The sequence below is a fragment of the Ovis canadensis genome, chromosome 1, assembly GCF_042477335.2.
Source record: "Ovis canadensis isolate MfBH-ARS-UI-01 breed Bighorn chromosome 1, ARS-UI_OviCan_v2, whole genome shotgun sequence".
NCBI lineage: Eukaryota > Metazoa > Chordata > Mammalia > Artiodactyla > Bovidae > Ovis > Ovis canadensis.
The window spans coordinates 269,320,668-269,339,955 of NC_091245.1; the positions used below are offsets into that span (position 1 = coordinate 269,320,668).

The 19,288-nt window shown below is 48.0% G+C and overlaps 1 protein-coding gene across 6 annotated transcripts in view; it reads left to right on the plus strand.

Moving 5' to 3' along the window:
• The first annotated feature begins 6,109 nt into the window (after positions 1-6,109).
• DIP2A (disco interacting protein 2 homolog A) overlaps positions 6,110-19,288 on the plus strand; it is a 109,432-nt gene continuing 96,253 nt past the window's right edge. For 5 of the 6 annotated variants that reach the window (XM_069566986.1, XM_069567020.1, XM_069567031.1 and 2 more), the window contains exon 1: positions 6,128-6,504. In XM_069566986.1, coding sequence (XP_069423087.1) covers positions 6,414-6,504 — 91 coding nt within the window. In that variant the 5' untranslated portion in view covers positions 6,128-6,413. Of the gene's footprint in view, positions 6,505-19,288 lie in introns of all 6 variants that reach the window. The other variant, XM_069566994.1, reaches the window with a different exon arrangement.

The window sequence follows — 19,288 nt, forward strand, 5'->3', positions numbered from 1 at the left end:
TGGAAATCAGTCTTTCAAGTTGGAGGTAATGTTGCAGACTGGTGTGTGCCTTAAACCAGTAGCGCATATACCATGCACACCCCTTACAGCCAGACTGCAGGTGCCTGGAAATCAAGAGGCAGACTCTTCCACTGCAAGCGCAAGCTGGATTCTCTAGTTTCTTGATCACAGTTAAGCAAAGGAGTACCAAGATGGCCCGTGTGGGTCACGGGTTCCACACATTCTTCCTTGAGTATAGAGCAGCCCTGCCCTCTCCACTGCCCAGATGATGACTTCTCCTTTTGCCTCCTGGTTCCTAGATTCAGGAACCCAGGGTTCCCAGACATTATTCATTACTTACATCCAGATGGACAGGGAGGGTTCCTTTTGGGGAGCAGGACCTCTAACCCTGCAGAATCTAAACTTGGAGGACAGGAGGCAAAAGTTCTCCAGTGAACCATTGGGAGTGCTATTAAGTGGGGCCACTCCTGTTTCCACCTTTGGATTTTAGACTCAGGTATCTTTCTTGTTGGGAAATGGTGCCATCTCATCTCTGCAGAATATTGCCTCCACCTTGGCGCTTCAGCTATGCCTTCAGCTGACTGTCCCAGTGCTCTGTCAGGCAGCAGATCTGTGATCGCTGCGCATCCTGCAGTGTAAAGTGCACCCTACATTTCCTTTGCCTGTAAGGTGGGATCCTGTGCTAAAGGAGCTAACACTCCATAAACCCTTGCTGGCTGACACTTGTGGACAGGAGGTCAAACCTATCTACGCAGTATGAATCTATTTCTGTGAAAACAAACTGCTAGCCCTTCCCAGATGGAAGAGTTCCAGTGGCGCAAACGGCTGGTTGAACTTCGTGAAAGGAACCACATCAGGAGCTCCTCATTGGTCTCTTGCTGACAGGTTAGACCAAGCGAGTGGTTGGATCAGCCCTGGGACCATAAATAGCCTCCAGCTCCATTACTTTGGTCATTCTGTCCTTGTACCCATCATGCCAGAACAGGTTGCAAGAAATGCTGTCCAATATTAACTTTGCCAACAAAGGTCCAGATAGTCAAAACTATGGTTTTTTCCAGTAGTCATGTACAGACATGAGAGTTGGACCATAAAGAAGGCAGAGCACCAAAGAATTGATGTTTTCAAACTGTGGTGCTGGAGAAGACTATTGAGAATCCCTTGGACTGCAAGATCAAACCAGTCAATCCTAGAGGAAATCAACCCTAAATGCTCATTGGAAGGACTGATGCTGAAGCTGAAATCCAATACTTTGGCCACCTAATGTGAAGTGCCGACTCATTGGAAAAGACCCTGATGCTGGTAAAGATAGAAGGCAGAATGAGAAGGGGATGACAAAAGATGAGATGGTTAGATGACATCACCAATTCAATGGACATGAACTTGGGTAAACTCTGGGAGATGGTGAGGGACAGGAACACCTGGTGTGCTGCAGTCCATGGGGTTGCAAAGAATCAGACATGACTTGGCGACTGAACACTACCACCAAGCCAGTCCATCCAGGAATGAGGCTCAAGATTTTCCCCCTCTGTCCACATGTCCTAAAGGCTTTCCCATATGGTCATAGGTGTGAAAGGAGAAAGCGGCTCTGATACAGCAGCAGTGGGTGCCCTGTGGGTCTGGGCCACCTATCCTGCACTTACCTGTGACCCCTGAACAGTATCATGCTCAGTCTTGAACATTTGTCTTCCACCTGGTGGTGGATTGCTGCTGAGCCAAACCACCCTGATGACCTTGTGAGTTTGGCAGAACCCCCTAACAAGGCACTGTTTTGTCTGCATGTTCACTTGGTGTCCCAAGGCCAGATGTTCCATCTCTATCAGAGCACAGAAGCACACCAAGACTTTTTTTTCCCTAAAAGGAAAATAATTCTCTGCTTCCAGGGGCATGGCAGAACCTAGGGTCCTGCTTCGTGAATCTCCTACTGAGATGTGCCAGAAACTCCACATCATATTGTTCCCCACCACCACCACCACCTGCTAGACCATATGGCTGGGGCAGCACAACTGCCTGCATTGCAGCCTTGACCAATTACAAAAACTCTTACTTTTCTGGGTTCTTCTCAAACCTGGAAGTCTTCCAAGTCACCCAGTATTTGGGCCAGAGCACTATTCATAGGTGTGGAATATGCCACTTCCAGAACCTGAAAAGACCCAACAGTATCTTCCTTTACTGATGGCTGAAGGTGCAAGATGCAATAATTGTCTTTGCCTTTTGGAAAGGATGCCCTAGGGCTCCACTGACCACTGGATCCCTAAAAATGTTACAAATGTAGCAGGTCTCTGAATCTTCACAGGGTTTATCTGCTACTCTCTGGAGCACCTGTATCTTAGCAAGACCTCCAGCATCTTTGTAATATTATTGACGTAACGGAGCAGTGTGATATTCTTCAGGATGGTGACATCTTTGGACTACAAGAGGGCAAGAGAGGTAACATAGCCTTCAGGCAAAACTGCATCTGTGCTCCATGTGAATGTGAAATGGTCCTGATCCTTTTCTTCTGATGAGGGCAGAAAAGAACACACCAAATTGGTAGCCACCTCCTGCATCTGACACAGAAACTACTATCAAGGCTGCCACTCAGTTGAGTTTGCAGTGTACTGCCATCCTCCAGGATCCAATTTCTGCAGGGATCATAGTGGTGAATTTAAGATTTGGGGGACCACCACGCTGTGTCCTTTAGATCCTTAAAAGTGGCCCCCAGTTCTGCCGTTGTCCCACCCCTAGAGACTCTATGATCTTGACTGGAACAGATCAGTTTTAGAGGTCAGTTTTCCATTTGACTTTTCAGTCAAGTTTTCCACTTGACTTTTCAAAACCAATCAGTTTTCCATTTGACTTTTCCTGTTGTGATAGCTCTAACCCTATAGGTCAGGGACCCAACCTGAGAGTAATGTTAACTGCCAAGTACATCAATGCCAATTATTCAGTTTGGGACAGGGGAAATGACCACAAGCAGGTCCACAGAGCTGATGGGCCTACTGTAAGCTGGACCTTGGGGAGGACTCCATGAATTATCTGGCCACTATATGCAGCCACTCTGACAGGGAAGCCGTGATGATAATGCAGATGTCTGGATATCAAAGTCAATTCAGATTTTGTGTACATCAGTCTTCAGAATGTTTGGCTACCCACTTCCCCCCTGGGTGTAGTTATCAAAGGAAATGGCTATTGGACTCTGGAAAAGGAATTCAGGATTCATTTATGTATGTACTTGTGGTACACTGCAGGGTCCTTCTTGGCATTTGGCCACCTCTTCAGTACCACATCTGAAAACTAGCTCAGTCTAGAAACTGGCTGTGGGATCCTGATTTTTCTGTTCATCCATCCTTAACTTTTTTCTGCTGATATTTTCAACTGCCCATCTGTTTCGCCTCTAAGAATGCTGTGTTTTATTAACCATTTCTGCAACTGTCCACAGGTCAGAGTCCCTTGGCCGCCACTCAGATCTTGCCGGCCACTGTAATTTGCAGTACTGCCTTCTGTCAGTTACAAGCTCCTTCCTGGCCTCTTTTCTGCTAGGATCCTATTGCATGACCCCCCACCCCCACCCCCAAATGCTGTTCTGGAGCAACCTTTCCTACTGTCAGCTCTTGCCTACAGGGGTGAGCCACCACTGACTAGTGGGAATGGCCATATGTGGGCATGCTGGCTGACACCTCTAATCTGGGCTCCAGCATCGACTGTCAGACATGTGAGTAAATGAACCTTCAGATCATTCCAACCTCCAGCCGTCAAGCTGTTCCAAGTGAAGCCCCAGATGACACAGGTCAATTCCACTATGCCCTGACCCTCAGCAACTTAGGAGAATAAATGATTCTTGTTTTAAGCCACTAAGTGTGTAGTAATTTGTTATATAGCAATTGACATAGCATCACTTTAGGAGTTTGCTACCAGTCTTTGCCTAGGTGTTAAACCCTGTTATCTTGGAAGACTGGTCATAAGTCTTCTACCAACTTTACACTCCAGTTTTCTTCTGATTTCTGCAGGGCTCATGCCGGTGAATTAAGCAAGGATGCTGGGGACCACCACTCATCAAGCACACTTGTAATCCAGCCCCACAAAACTTTCCTAGCTCCTGGCAGTTGGCTGGTTCTTACAACCTGTCATGGACTAAACTGTGTCCCTGGAAAAGATGTTTAAGTCCTAATCCCCAGGTACTTGTGAATGTAACCTTATTTGGAAATAGGGTCTTTACAGGCAATCAAATTAAGATGAGTATTGTAATTAGAGCAGGTAAAAATCCAATAACTGGTATTTTCAAAAACAGGGAATTTGGACACAGAAACAGACAAACATATAGGGAGAAAGGCACATGAACATCAAGGCAGACTGGCACAATGCATCTACAAACCAAGTAACACCAGATTGCCAGCAAACCACCAGAAGCTAGGAGAGGAATAGAAGATCCTTCCCTCACAGCCCTGTCACTTTTCTCTAACTTCCAGACCCCAGAACTGTGAGATAAACTTCTGTTAAGCCACCCAGTTAGTGGTATTTTGTTACTGCAGCTCTAGCAAACTAATATGTTCTTTTGAGGGGGAGGGGGTTATAGTTCAGTTTAATTATACTAAGAAATAACCATAATTATATGCCTATTGTCCAACAGATTGGGGAGTGGGGGGCTAGGTTGGTAGGGAAAGGTGAGCCACATGGGCAGGCTCCAGAGGTTTAAGACAGTTGAGGGGGTAGTGTGGGATGGGGCGGGGTGAGGAAATCTTTGAGGGTTATCTACCCAGATTTCCCCAAGCAGGATTCCAAACTTAGCAAAACAGAATTGTCTCGATTGGGTATTTACCATCATAGAGACTCTTGGGCCTAGTCCTTGTCTTTATTGTTTCAATGCAGGAAATGAGGATTTCTTGGCATGCAATCAAAGAGACTCCCATCACTTTCAATGGTATATTTGTAGCCATCAGCTGTCCATTATTTTTCTGAAGAGCTATCAGTAGTATTAAGGAATACTGGAGTGGGTTGCCATGAGCACCGCCAGGGGATCTTCCCCACCCAGGAATGAAACCTGTATCTCTTATGTCTCCTTCATTGGCAGGCAAGTTCTTTATCACTAGCAGCACCATTCAGATGATGCCCACTTCCATCATCTTTCCTTATAGTTAACATTTCCATCATAAAAAGGTCACTAGGACATTCATTCACTTCACTGGTTCACACTCCTACCTCAACACAGGTGAATAATTAACTCTGGGGCAAGCACTGCTCATCAGAGGCCTCCTGTACTGGCCCAGTGGCCAGATCGTTTTCCTGCTGGCTCCGTCACCCGAAGGCTGTGACGTAGGAAAGTGACCCTCTGTGTACACTTGTGGGTACCCGCGTGCACCACAGTCCACTGATGCACCAGGGAGACACACTTCCCGCGACACTGCGCAACAGTTCCCTCTGGATTCTCCAGTGTGTGTGTGTGGGGAGAGGGGCTCAGTGCAGCTCCACTACCCAACCCCCCCCCAGGCTCCGCACGTCTGTAGTTCCCTCAAGTCTGTCCTCGCACTTCCCAAGATCACCTCACCGTCTGAAATTGCGGCTGGAGCTCCTTCCAAGGCTGTTTTGAAAAGCACTTGGACTAACACACGTCATAACGGGTCTATGAAGGACGTCCAAAGGGGCCCGGGGTGTCCAGCTGGCTCCTGGGAGTTGTGAAAAGCCTCATGAGTGAGGCCCACCCATGCTGGAAGGAAAGCATGTGGACGCATTCCTCAAGAGCAGGCCCAGCGCGCCCGGAAGCCTCAACGTCCTCCATCCCAGCTGCGCCCCACCGTCCGTGCGGACTCCACACTAGTGCCCGCTGCTCGCCCGCCGAGGGGCCTGAGGAATCGCCGCGCACTGACGCCCGCCTGAGTCCAACGGCCCTAGCACCCCAACACTGAGGCGGCCGCCCTCTCAGCCGAGCCTGCGCTCCGGCCAGTCCACGATCCAAGCCTCCCGCGCAGAGCCTCTCGGGAGTGACTTTCTCTCCGCTCAGTCAATGGACGCCCAGGGCGGCTTCGCCGCGTCCTCGCGGCCAATGGCAGCGTGCGTCTGGTGTTGCTGGGCGGGGCCAGGCGCCCACTAGGCTGGCGACCCGCCGCACACGCGCGCTCCCCTGCCCTCTCTTCCCACCGCGCACGCGCCCTCCGTGCGGGGCCGGCAGGGCTGTCGGGGGCGCGCGGGGCGGTGGCGGTGGCGGCAGCGGCAGCGGCAGAGGAGCTGCTCGCGCTCGTGCCCGCGCCCGTGTCTCTGTGGAGCTGCCCGGGCCGCCCCCCTGCCCGCCGCCTTGGCTCCCCGAGGGCCGATGCGGGTCGCGGGGCTGAGGGGAGCGACGTAGCTGTCGCCCGCGCGGCCACCTGGGCTGGGCCTGGCGCGACCCCGGCCCCGACCCCGCCCGGCGTGAGGCGGCCGGACGGCAGTCCTGCTGCTGGGCCATGGCCGAGCGCGGGTGCCCGCTGGAGGCGGTGCCGCTGCCCGCTGAGGTGCGGGAGAGCCTGGCCGAGCTGGAGCTGGAGCTGTCGGAAGGTGAGCGGCCCGGAACCCGGACCCCCGCCCGGCTCTCCTCCCAGACCCCTGCCCAGGCCCCGCCCCGCCTTAATGCGACCCGGACCCCCGCCCGGCGCTCCCACCCGGGACCCCGACTCCCGTCCGGCTTCCGGCGCCCGGCCGGTGGCCGCGCTTTGGGTGTGTGGCCTCAGGCGTGGAAACCCGGACGGGGATGACCGCTGTGTCCGAGTGGGCTGCCCAGCCCAGGCCCGCGTGTCAGCCCGTAGGGACCGCGCCGGCTGCATGCCCGCGTGCCTCGATTTCCCCTGCGAGACCGGGTGGTCGCCGCACCTACCTCTCAGGGATAGTTGGGAGCCTGGAATGCTTTAACAGGTGCAAAGCACTGAACACTTGGAACGAGATTGTTAGCCCCTCTTAGGGAATTTTTTAAAATTAAGAAAGATGTGCAATAAGTGGTTGTTTGTTTAAAATAGACTGAGTAATTGGGCCTCAGAGGCTTGGGTGGCGTTACCCTCTGTAACCTCCAGGCTCAGGTCCCGAATTCCGCGTAGGAGTCAACGCAGAGTTTAGTTCTTGGCCGGGGTCAGGGGACCTCGCAGCCCTTGGAGAGAAGCGTCTAAATGCGGAACTTTTTTTTGAAATTTAAATACATTTTCAACTTTTAGAATCCATTTTTTCCATAGGCTGAACCGAGTTTCACTTGGGGTCAGGCTAGTGAATTCTTACAATTATCTAATAAATATGCACAGGATTGTACTAACTCACCGAATCTTCACCAACCTTAGGGAGGTAGGTGGTGCTGTTATCTTTGTTTTACAGGTAATACAACATTTACATGCAACTGCTTTGAATTTAACATCCAGATTTTTTAAAATTCGGTGACATGTGACGTTTTTCTTTTTTCAATGAAACTGCAGTTGGAAAAGGGTGGACTTGAGAATTCTTGGTGATGAGATGCTCTTGGAAAATCTGAAAAAGCTGAAATTAGGAATGTTCCTGACAGGAACTACTGGCCTGAGTTTGTTCTAGTTTTTCCCCCCGGGGAAAATTACATATAGTTACAGTTTAGATTTTAGACATTTCGAATATGTTTTTGCATAGTGCTCCTGATTTCTGCTCCACTGTGGTAGTTATTCCTTCAATTCCTTGTTTTCTGGTTGTATGTTTGAATTCTTTCTGGGAGTTGACAGATAAAATTGAGAACTTCATAATTTGTAGGACAGAACACACGTAAAGACGAGTATTTCAACAAAAGAAACACTGCTCTATTGAATTCTTTTATCCTGTTGTCATTTTAGCTGAATGTAGAAGATGTATAGTTGCATAAAAGGTATAAGATTAAGTTTATGTGGATAGTAGCTTAAGCTGGGGAAGTGAAGACAGTGTTGAAGGGAAGGGACAGCAGGGTGTAGTGCAGCCAAGGAGACAGGAGCCCTGGCCTCTGTCCTACCCCCTACATCAGTAAAGTTTTATTTATATAAATAAAGGAAGATGTTACTAATGAAGCATGGTTCTAAAGCAACCCAAACTAGTTTCATTTTCATTATCATTTTAATATTTTCAAGTAGAAGTAGAAAGCGGGACTCTTATTTGCCCTGTGTGATGTTTCTCTCCTCCCCACACACTCAACCCCCCACCATTGTCAAGAAACTTCTAAAGTAGCATGCTGCTGTGTGCGCTGCTTAGTCATGTCCAATTCTTTGCGACCCCGTGGACTCTAGCCCACCAGGCTCCTCTGTCCATGGAATTTTCCAGGCAAGAATACTGAAGTGGGTTGCTATTTCCTTCTCCAGGGGATCTTCCCAACCCAGGGATTGCACCTGCATCTCTCGCATCTCTTGCATTAGCAGGTGGATTCTTTATCACTGCGCCACCTGGGAAGCCCCTAAATTAGGATAGTAATGTCACAATTGGATGCCTTCACAGCAGTCACATTTGGATGAGGAGTTGCTTAAAACTTGGAGATGACAGTGGGTGTAGGGTGGAGGGAGGAGGAAATAACACAGACTGAACGATGCTGAACTGCTTAAAAACGAGGATGATGGGGTGAGTAGGTGGCTCACAGGGAATCTTTAGGGCAGCAAAACGATTCTGTGTAATACAGTGATGGTAGACACAAGTCACTATACATTTGTCAAAACCCGTAGAATGTACAACACAGAGTGAACCCTAAAGTTAGCTATGGACTTCAGTTAGTAATAATTTATCAATATTATTCATCAGTTATAACATATGTACCCCGTTAATACCAGTCGGGGATGTGGTGTGCGCACAGAGAGGGGTTATGTGGGTATTTTCGAATACTTTTTTTGTAAACCTGAAAAAAAAAAGAAGAGAATAATGGTGTAAAGTTTATCCTTTGTTTTGGTGGCCTGCAGAGATTTAGAGAGGAAATTCCTACACAATAGGTTACATTTGTCCCACTCCTGTGTTTTCATCCTGGTTAGTAGGTCTATTCCATGGCTTTAACTTTGTTTTTCGTTTTCCTGTATTCTGATACAGCAGGGGCTTAGCCTGGACGGAATCAAGCGTAAAGCAGAAAAGCTCCATTTGTGGGTCTGAGGAAGGAACTTCTTTTCACAAAACCTTTTTTTCTCATTAAACATCTTTAATTTCTAAAATTTGTGATATAATTCTTAGTTTTCAAAATGACAGCCTGACATTGCCTTCACATCAATAAACATTTGTTGTGCTTCTTAAATATTCTGTGGTATACGAAAGTTCTCAGTCCAAATTCCATTCACCTGGCAAAGCCCAGCCTGGTGTCTTTGTGTTGTGATCCTTCCCTCACACTTGTCCTGTCTTTTGGAGTTCTTGCCACTTTTTGTGTTTGTGTGTGTGTGCGTGCTTCTGAGTACTTGAAGACGTTTTTGATGGGCTCAGTGGCAATGTTAATCAATGAGTGTTTTTTTTCTTAAACATTAACCCCACCCTCACGTAAGGACTGCCTTAAGCCTATAGGTGTTTTTTTAAAAAATAGTTGATGTATTTATTTGTGTGTTTTTGGTTGCAGTGGATCTTTGTTGCTGGCCATGGGCCTTCTCTGGACAGGGAGCCCTGGCGTGCTGCGATTCATGGGGTCGCAAAGACTGAACTGAACTGATGGGCCTTCTCTGAGCATGCAGGCTTCAGTAGTTGCAGTGCGTGGGCTTAGCAGTTGTGGTGCATGGGCTTAGTTGTTCCTCAGCATGCAGAATCTTCCCAGACCAGGAATCAAAGCATGTCCTCTGCATTAGCAGGCGAATTCTTATCCACTGCGCCAGCAAGGAAGTCCAGAACGTGAGTTATTGATAATATTTGGTGAAATGTGTCAACATTTGAAAGAGCTGCATAATTTTGTGAACCAGTATTTTCCAAATGGCCAGTGCGTCATGTTTCAGATCTGTGCATGGGTAAAAGACCCATTCAGAGATACACCAGTGGCTTGCAACATAATAGTACGATAAGTTCATTGATAAGGTTTTAGATTCTACATTGCAACTATTGTTGAAGAACCTACAGTTTGCCTAGTTTGGGTGTGGTATCAAAGAATGTCCACAATGATCTGAAAAGGCTACTGAAATACTCCTCGCTTTTCCAGCCCGTGTTTGTGTGAGGCTGATTCTGTTTTGTAGACCTTAACCACATATCCTGCAGGCCACTGAACTGAAGCAGATGAGGAGAATCCACTTGTTTCCGAGGGGCCAGATGTTAAAAGAGGCTCGCAAGAGTAAAACAACAGCTGAAATCACTAAATGCTTTGGAAATTATTACTTTTATTTATGGTAGGTTTAGTGTACAGTTTTTAAAATAAATTAAATATTAAAAAATTTCAGTTTTAATTTCTAATGTGGTAAACATTGATGGCTCACAAAAGCTGTTTGGAGTCCTCAATAAGTTTTAAGAGTGTGAAGGGTTCTTGAGAGCTACACCTTTGAGAACTACTAGACCATGTAATGGCAAATAGATGGGAAAACAGTGAAAGGCTTTCTTTTCTTGAGCTCCCAAATCACTGCAGCCATGAAATTAAAAGACACTTGCTCCTTGGAAGGAAAGCTATGACAAACCCAGACGGTGTATTAAAAAGCAGAGACATTACTTTGCTGACAAAGGTCCATATAATCAAAGTTGTGGTTTTTCCAGTAGTCATGTATGGATGTGAGAATTGGACCATAAAGAAAGCTGAGCACTGAAGAATTGATGCTTTTGAAATGTGGTGTTGGAGAAGACTCTTGAGAATCCTTTGGATTGCAAGGAGATCAAACCAATCCATCCTAAAAGAAATCATCCTGAATATTCATTGGAAGTACTGATGCTGAAGCTGAAGCTCCATTATTTTGGCCACCTGATGCGAAGAGCCCACTCATTGGAAAATACCCCAATGCTGGGAAAGGTTGAAGGCAGGAGGAGAAGGGGATGACAGAGGATGAGATGGTTGGATGGCATCACCAACTCAATGGACATGAGTTTGAGCAAGCTCCAGGAGATAGTGAAGAACAAGGAAGCCTGGTGTGCTGCAGTCCACGGGGTTGCAAAGAGTTGGACACAACTGAGCGGCTGAACAATAAGACTGTGTAATATGAAAAGCTTTTAAGGAAATACCTAGTTGTCAACATGTATTTCTTTTACTTTTTATAGCATTTTTTTCACTGTTGCCCAGTATAATGCAATTTCTGTTTAAATTTTCAAGGGCAATCAGATGTTTCAATTAAAATATATGTTTGAAAATCCTTAAAAGTTATACTTACTGACTAGCTGCTTGTATCAATATGTCCATCCTACTTTATGCAAAATCCATTATTCATGATTCGGGTATTTTCCCTTTAGAACTGTTTTTCTTGTTATAGTAAATCATCTTAATGTGTTGTCTCTTTGAAGAATTTTGATTTATAAGTTTTTAAAAGAATACCAATACTAGGATTTCCACTTTAATATCCTAAAATTTTGCACATGCTGTTCATTGCCAACTTTCTGTACCTGTTGAGTTTCTGCCTTTGTTTTAAGTCCTAAATTTAAGCTTTACTTTCTTTTTGAAGCTCTGCCTTCCTCTGAGAACAGCCCACTTGCCCCCCACCCAGAGTTAGGAGCTGGCTTTTTTGTTCCGTTAACTATTGTGTCATTCTTAGAAGATGTATCACAGTTTTGTATTTATTGTTTACTTGGACTTTTCTTTGCCAGTTCATAGGGAGCACTTCCAAAGGAAACTTTGATCTGTTCATCTTCATGTCTCAACCCCTAGGACATTTTAGGTATTCTATTGAATCTTTGTTGAATTAATGGAAGAATAAAGTCCTTCCCTGGTGGTAAGTGATTCAGAATCTACCTGCCAGTGCAGGGGACATGGGTTCGATTCCTGGTCTGAGAAGATCTCACATGCTGCAGGACAACTAAGCCCATGCCCTGCAACTATGGAAGCCCGTCTAGCAAGGCTCTGCAACAGGAGACGCCCCCGCAGTGAGGAGCCTGAGCACCATGACTGGAGAGTAGCCCCCGCTTGCCACAACTAGAGAAAGCCAGCAGGTAGCAACAAAGACCCAGCACAGCCAATAAATAAATAAATAAAAATTTTTAGAAAGGGTAAAACCACACATGGTATTTATTCTCAGTTTTAAATCAAGAATCCTCCGTAATTGGCTTGGATACTTAATTTTTTGGTAATAGTTTCTCAGATTCAGTGAAGCCCAGGGAGTCCTGAGCTGTGCCTCAGGGAGCCATTGAACCAGGATGGAGTGTCTGTTGCTCTGAACTCCTGGGAGGGAAAGAGTCACACTGAGGTGGGCGCACTGTGAGTCTGGTCCAGCCGGGGAGGACCTGCGGTGGAGCTCCCAGGCTCAAGTCTCCTCTGGCCGCACCGTGGCCATGATCCGCTTGGGCCTTCCCTGCTGGACTCTGGGTCCACACTGACCCCACACTGAGGCCACGGCTCCTGCTGCAGGAGTTGAAGCTGCCTCATTCCTGGGAGGGACTTTGGCTCCAGGACCCCATGTGGCCTGACACTCCTGGAGCTGCCTGGAGTCTAGGGCTTTTCCTTCCAAACGCGCCTGTCTTTCTTCTTCCTCCGCAGTCACGTCTAAAAGCTTGCAGCCTCCTCTAACAGCTCGCAGCCTCCTCTGGGTCCCTCCCCATTTTCTCACATAAATCTCTTCACATCTGATCCTGTCACCACATCTGCTGCTTGGAAAACCTGAACTGCCTGTAGGGCCACTGGTCTAGACCCGTGTTGGGAGGGCTGTTGGTCTGCTGTTTGCTCTGCAGGCCTGTCTCCTGTATCCATGACCTGCTTTTTGAGATGGCTCCTGATACGTGGTTGTTGGTCAGCGTGTATTGAATTGAACTTCAGTTTAGTTGAACATCTCAGGGCCCTCTTGTCCGTGACTGGCTCTTCCTTGGTGGTACATCGTGATGCTCCACGAGAGCAGGGCCAAGCCTGCTGTCCTCTCCTCTGTGTCCCTAGGTGAAGTGTCGCGCAGGTCTGTTGACTTGTTGCCTTTCCAGTGTCTGTCGTAGAGGAAGGCACCATTTGCTCTGTCCATTTGCTTTCTGTTAACACGTGCTGGAGGAAGGGAGGTTGGGACTGTGGGGAGGGGACTTCAGACTGGGGGTCAGGAAATCCCTCTGGGCAGGTGGATAGTGGCGGGAGGGGCCGTGCATATGGCTGGGGGTCAGCACTTGGTGCAGATGGGTTACCTGAGCTGTGACTACAGAGGAAGGAGCCTGGTGAATCGTGGGGCCGGGAAGGTGAGCTATGGATAAACACTGACCCTGGGGAGCCATGGAGGAGGGCCGTGGTCTGACAGGTACCTCGTGCAGGGTCTCCAGCCCCGCACTGAGACCGATGGAGGCAGAGGGTGAGGTGAGGAGGGGGAGTGGGGATGCCAGCCAGGCTGCTCTGGGGTTCTGCTGTGTTGTGGGGGAGTTGTGCCTGCTGCCTGTGTGGTAAATGTTTCATGCATGGGAAGGTGCCAGGACGCTGTGGATTTGCTATTCTCATGGTGTCATTGCCTCCCCTATGGCTTGTGGCCTAATCTGAGCCACAAATACGAGGTAAGGATCCTGTCTATCGCTCAGCAGTGATGGCACCTGTGAGTGCCTACCGTCCTGCTCAGCACTGGGTACTCAGCCGGTGAGCAGGAAGGAGTAGGCTGTGTCAGGGTGCCCTTCGGGGGGACAGCCCAGTCTCGAGGGTCAGAGCCCTGCTCTTGCACATGGAGGGCCTCTTGCCACGCAGGGTCGTTCAGGTCCCTTCGTCCTTTGACCTTCAGCCTTGAGAGTCCTCCAGCAGGACCTGGGTCAGAGGCTGCTGCTGCCCCCAGTCATGTGGGATGTCCACAGGGGTTAGCCTGCCTGTTGCTGCTGAGCCCTCCTCTCAGTCCTGGAGGCTAGGAGGGTGCTTTGTCATTTTAGTTGAAAACTACTGAAGACTTGTAATTTTGAAAACTCTTCAATTTCATCTTTTAGTATTCTTTGCCTGACATGACATGCAACGTTTATTTAATACAAAAATGAACTCATGCAAAGCATTGGGTCCTTCTGCTATGACACAGCCAAGGAAAGGGTGGGAAGGAAGCAGGGTGACGTGAATGGGAAGTGAGCTGCTGGTCCGTCCTTAGATGAACTCTTCCTGTAGCATTTTATTTATAGTGAGCTTGCTTCTGAGTGAGGCTGACAATCCTTTCAGATCAGTCTTTATGCCCTTAAATTATCTAACATTTCTGGTGTTAAACCTGTGAATTAAAAAGACTGGGAAAATATACACTATTTGGTAAAGAGAAACCTTTGTAGTCAGGGAGGGAAACACCTACACTGGTCATCTCTGTCATCTGTTGATGAAGTGTCTCCTAGATGCTCCTTGGCCCCTTCCCCTTTGCACACAGGAAATGAATGGCCTGTGTTTTGTGAGTTCCTGGATTCTTGGGTCAGCACCTCAAGTCATTGCTGGGGGACCATGAACCATGCAGAGGTTTCTGTACAGACTTGGTGCTGTTACTCAGTTCAGTTCAGTCGCTCAGTCGTGTCTGACTCTTTGCGACCCCATGGACTGCAGCACATCAGGCTTCCCTGTCCATCACCACCTCCCAGAGCTTGCTCAAACTCATGGCCATTGAGTCGGTGATGCCATCCAACCTCTCATCCTCTGTCGTTCCCTTTTCCTCCTGCTTTCAATCTTTCCCAGCATCAGGGTCTTTTTCAATGAGTCTGCTCTTCGCATCAGGTGGCCAACATATTGGAGCTTCAGCTTTAGTATCAGTCCTTCCAATGAATATTCAGGATAATTTCCTTTAGGATGGATTGGTTTGATCTCCTTGCAGTCCAAGGGATTCTCAAAAGTCTTCTCCAACACCACAGTTCAAAAGCATCAATTCTTCAGTGCTCAGCTTTCCTTATGGTCCAATTCTCATATCCATACATGACTACTGGAAAAACCATAGCTTTGACTAGATGGACCTTTGTCAGCAAAGTAATGTCTCTGCTTTTTAATATGCCATCTAGGTTGGTCATAGCTTTTCTTCCAAGGAGCAAGTATCTTTTAATTTCATGGCACCAGTCACCATCTGCGGTGATTTTGGAGCCTCCAAAAATAGTCTCTCACTGTTTCTATTGTTTCCCCATCAGTTTGCCATGAAGTGATGGAACCGGATGCCATGATCTTCATTTTTTGAATGTTGAATTTCAAGCCAACTTTTTCACTCTCCTCTTTCACTTTCATCAAAAGGCTCTTTAGTTCCTCTTCGCTTTCTCCCATAAGGGTGCTGTCATCTGCATATCTGAGGTTATTGATATTTCTGCTGGCAATCTTAATTCCAGCTTGTGCTTCATCCATTCTGGCATTTTGCATGATGTACTCTGCATATAAGTTAAATAAGCAGGGTGACAGTATAGAGCCTTGACATATTCCTTTCCCAATTTGGAACCAGTCCGTTGTTCCATGTCTGGTTCTAACTGTTGCTTCTTGATCTGCATACAGATTTCTCAGGAGGCAGGGAAGGTGATCTGGTATTCCCATCTCTTGAAGAATTTTCCACAGTTTGTTGTGATCCACACAAGCAAAGGCTTTGGCATAGTCAGTAAAGCAGTAGATGTTGTTCTGGGATTCTCTTGCCTTTTCTATGATCCAGCAGATGTTGGCAATTTGATCTCTGGTTCCTCTGCCGTTTCTAAATCCAGCTTGAACATCTGGAGGTTCTCGGTTCACATACCGTTGAAGCCTCACCTGTAGAATTTTGAGCATTACTTTGCTGGCCTGTGAGATGAGTGCAACTTTGCATTAGTTTGAACATTCTTTGGCATTGCCATTCTTTGGGATTGGAATGAAAACTGACCTTTTCCAGTCCTGTGGCCACTGCTGAGCTTTCCAAATTTGCTGGCATATTGAGTGCACCGCTTTACTTCCTTACCCAGCTGTAAGGAAAGAATAGACATCCTATTTCTTTAGTCTACACTGTCATGATCTAAGATCACCGCCTTGGAAAGAGAGAAGGAGCTTTTACTCCTTTTCAGACTTCAGACTTTTTCTAGAGTCTTTGGTAAAGAACCTTTAAATTGAGAATTTGAAATGTCAGAAGGTATGCCTGTGCTTGTTGGAAACTGGCAACTGAAAAGAACATGTCCTAGTAAGCTCCTCCATGCGTGGGTTCATGTCCTTAGGTTTTGTCTGAACACGAAGGAGCTTAAGGATTAGCCTTGTTGGGAAATGGCTAGGAAGACTAAAACTAGGACCATTTCAAAATAAAGGTTATAGAAATAGAGATTCTGACTTCATCATTAAATAATCTTGGTGTCACAGATTGAACTCTGTTCCCCAAAATTCATATGTTGAAGCCCTAACCCCCAGTGTGACTGCATTCCTTTAGGGAGATGATTAAGGTTAAATGAGGCCATAAGGGTTCCTGATTCAGTTTTAAGAGAGAGAGACATTGAGAGCACACACACAAGGGGGAATACTGTGAGGACCCAGGCAGGTGGTTGCCTGCACGTGAGGAGAGAGGCCGCAGGAGGGACCCGCCCTGCGACACCTAGGTCTCAGATGTCCAGCCTCCAGACCTGTTGTTTAGACCTCCCAGCCTGTGACATTTCGTTAGAGCAGCCCGAGACCCTCAGCTTGTCATCCTGTCCTCAGCAAGCTTCCACGGACTGAACAAAATGGCTCATGAGCTAGTGAGGCTGACAGGCTGAAAAACTGGCAGTATTGTGAGGTGTATGCAGGGCCCCAGCAGCTCTGATGATCAGACCTGGGCCAGCAGGGCCAGTGGAGGAAAGACAGATTCTTCCGGCTTTGCTCTGAAGGCATGTGAGGAGGGTGAGGCAGAAGACAGCAGAATGTGCTAGACAGAGGAGGATGAGCCAGAGTAAGTGGGCTGGGCTTCCAGACAGTGTCCCCCTGGCAGGTGGTGGGGAGAACAGGTTAGAGGGTGGGGGCTCGCTCGCGGGAGGATTTGTGCATCCCAGGGAGGAGTCAGGACCAGACTCTGGAGTCTAGCCCAGCACTGAAGCAAGCGTAGGTGCCACCTGCAGCCGCTGGTGGTGTGGATGTGAGACGACAGGCGCCCTGAGGTCTGTGGGGGTGGGAATGTTTTGTGCTATCCAGTGCGGTAGCCACAAGCCACATGTGGTGCTCAGCACTCAAAATGTGGCTCGTGGGTCTGGGGAACTGAACAGTCATTTAATTTAGTTAACGGAAGTTTCAATAGCCGCGTACGAGTAGTGGCTGTTGTATTGGACAGCGCAGCAAAGCATATGCTCTGTAAAGGCATGCTGCTGAAAAAGAGTCATGCTCCCAAAGTATGCAGTCTTCCACCCCTTTTCTTAATAGTGGGGAGAATATTTAGATTGGTGTGTATGTTCAGAACCCACAAAACTTTGAAGGCAGAGATAGCCAATTTTCTAATTTTTAAAAAGGACTAAGAGATGGTTATTCTTGGGTGCTTTGCTTTAAGCACGTGTTTGCTAATAAATGATGGAGCCAGCAGGTCGTTTGTTCAGGTGTTAAGGGGCAGTTGAAATACTCTGGTGTGATCTCTTGTCGGTCTCTCGTTCCTGCTCTGATTTAGAGTGATTTTTCTGGCAGCATGTAGAGAGTGGTTTGGGTGAGGATGACATTGGGAGCAGAAAAATTGGAGAGCACACTGCCATAACCCAGGGCAGGAGTTTGTGCTGATTTGGAGGGCGGCTGAGCCCTTGGGGAGAATGGGCTGGAATAGAGTCAGCAGCTGCGGTGTGGAGAAGGGGACATTGCAGGAGGCTCTGGAGTGACTCCCGAGTTCCTGAAGTGAGTGCCGGGGAGATGATGGGGCTGTTCCTGAAGATGTGTGCACCAGCAGAACATGTCTGTTCATACCTATTGAGTGTGAGGCATCTTGGGGAGATCCATGCATTTGACATGTAGGACTGCATTTCTAGAAAGGGCTGGTCTGACAGTAGAAACTTGGAAGCCATCAGTACAATTGTCATAATTGGAACAAAGACAGTTGCTGCCGGTGGAGAACAGAATAATGCAAAGAAGGCCTCTGACAAACCCTCCAGCAACCCAGACCTCAAAGGGAAAGGCAGCAAGGGGAGGCCGTAGGGAGACCAAAGCGGGCACTGCCGCAGGGGCAGATGCAGGAGCACGTGTGGGCATCTGTGCGGCTGAGGCAGGAGAGGCCTTCCAGACAAGGGCATTTATTCCGGGGCATAGGGCTTTCCAAGTCAGTATTCATGGCCAGTCGTCAGGTAAAGAAGACTCTCCTTCCCCACGTCTCACTGAAATGGTGGCCGTGTTAAAAATGAAAAAGGCTTTCACAGCAGACTAGACTCTGGGAAGTCAAAAAGGTCAGTCAGCAGGGTGAGTGCTGTCTGTGGGGACGGCAGGAATGAGGCAGGCGAGTCACCGCTGGGAGGAGCAGGAGTGGTGGGGAGGGGTGGGGTGTGCGTCCACTCTTCCACTGGTCTCGAGTCCATTGAGAGGGAGGGGTGCTTGGAGGCAGACCGCGCCCCCGCCCCCGGCCTGAGCAGAGCAGCTGATGCTTGGGAAGTTCACAAGAGGGAACCTATGCAGCTGGGAAATGCTGGAGGGAGTCCTTTCAGCTGCAAGAGGCTTCGCAGTTCTGGTCATGAGGGTTGAGTGTGAATCAGACCAGAGTTTGCTTTCATCTCACCAGGTGGTATGTAGACGAACCTGCACCCGGGTGCTTACAGGGGCTCTAGTCATAACTGCCCCAACTTGGAAGCAGCAAGATAGATGTCTTTCAGTAGTTGAATAGATAAATGAACTGGTACACTGAGACAGTGGAATATTATAGAATATTTAGAACTGGAAAGAAGTGAGTTATCAAGCCAAGCAAGACAGGGAACAATCTTAAATGCCTGTTAACTCAGTGAAAGAAATCAGTCTGAAAAGGCTACAGATTCCAGCTATTCTGGAAAACTATGGAGACAGTAAGAAGATCAGTGGCCACCAGGGGTTCACGAGCTGGGAAGAGGGATGAGCAGGTAGAGCACAGAGGATTCTTAGGGCAGTGAAATACCCTGTGTGATAGCTTAATGATTGCTGTATGTCATCATGCATTTGTCCAAGCCCATGGGATGCATGACAAGAGGGAGGGCTTTGGAAGCTGAGGCTTCCGTGTCAGGGCTGGCTCATTACCTGTAACAAAAGCAACATTGGGTGGCGGATGTTGATGATGGGGGAGGCTGTGCGTGTGGTGGTAGAGGCTGTATGGGAGCCCTCTGGACCTTGCCTTCAGTTTTGCTTGTAACCCTTAAACTGCTCTAGAAAAAGTAAAATAAAGCAAAAGAAGAAAGAAAAACCCTGGGAATTAAATCTACAAGCCCAGATGGTTTCACT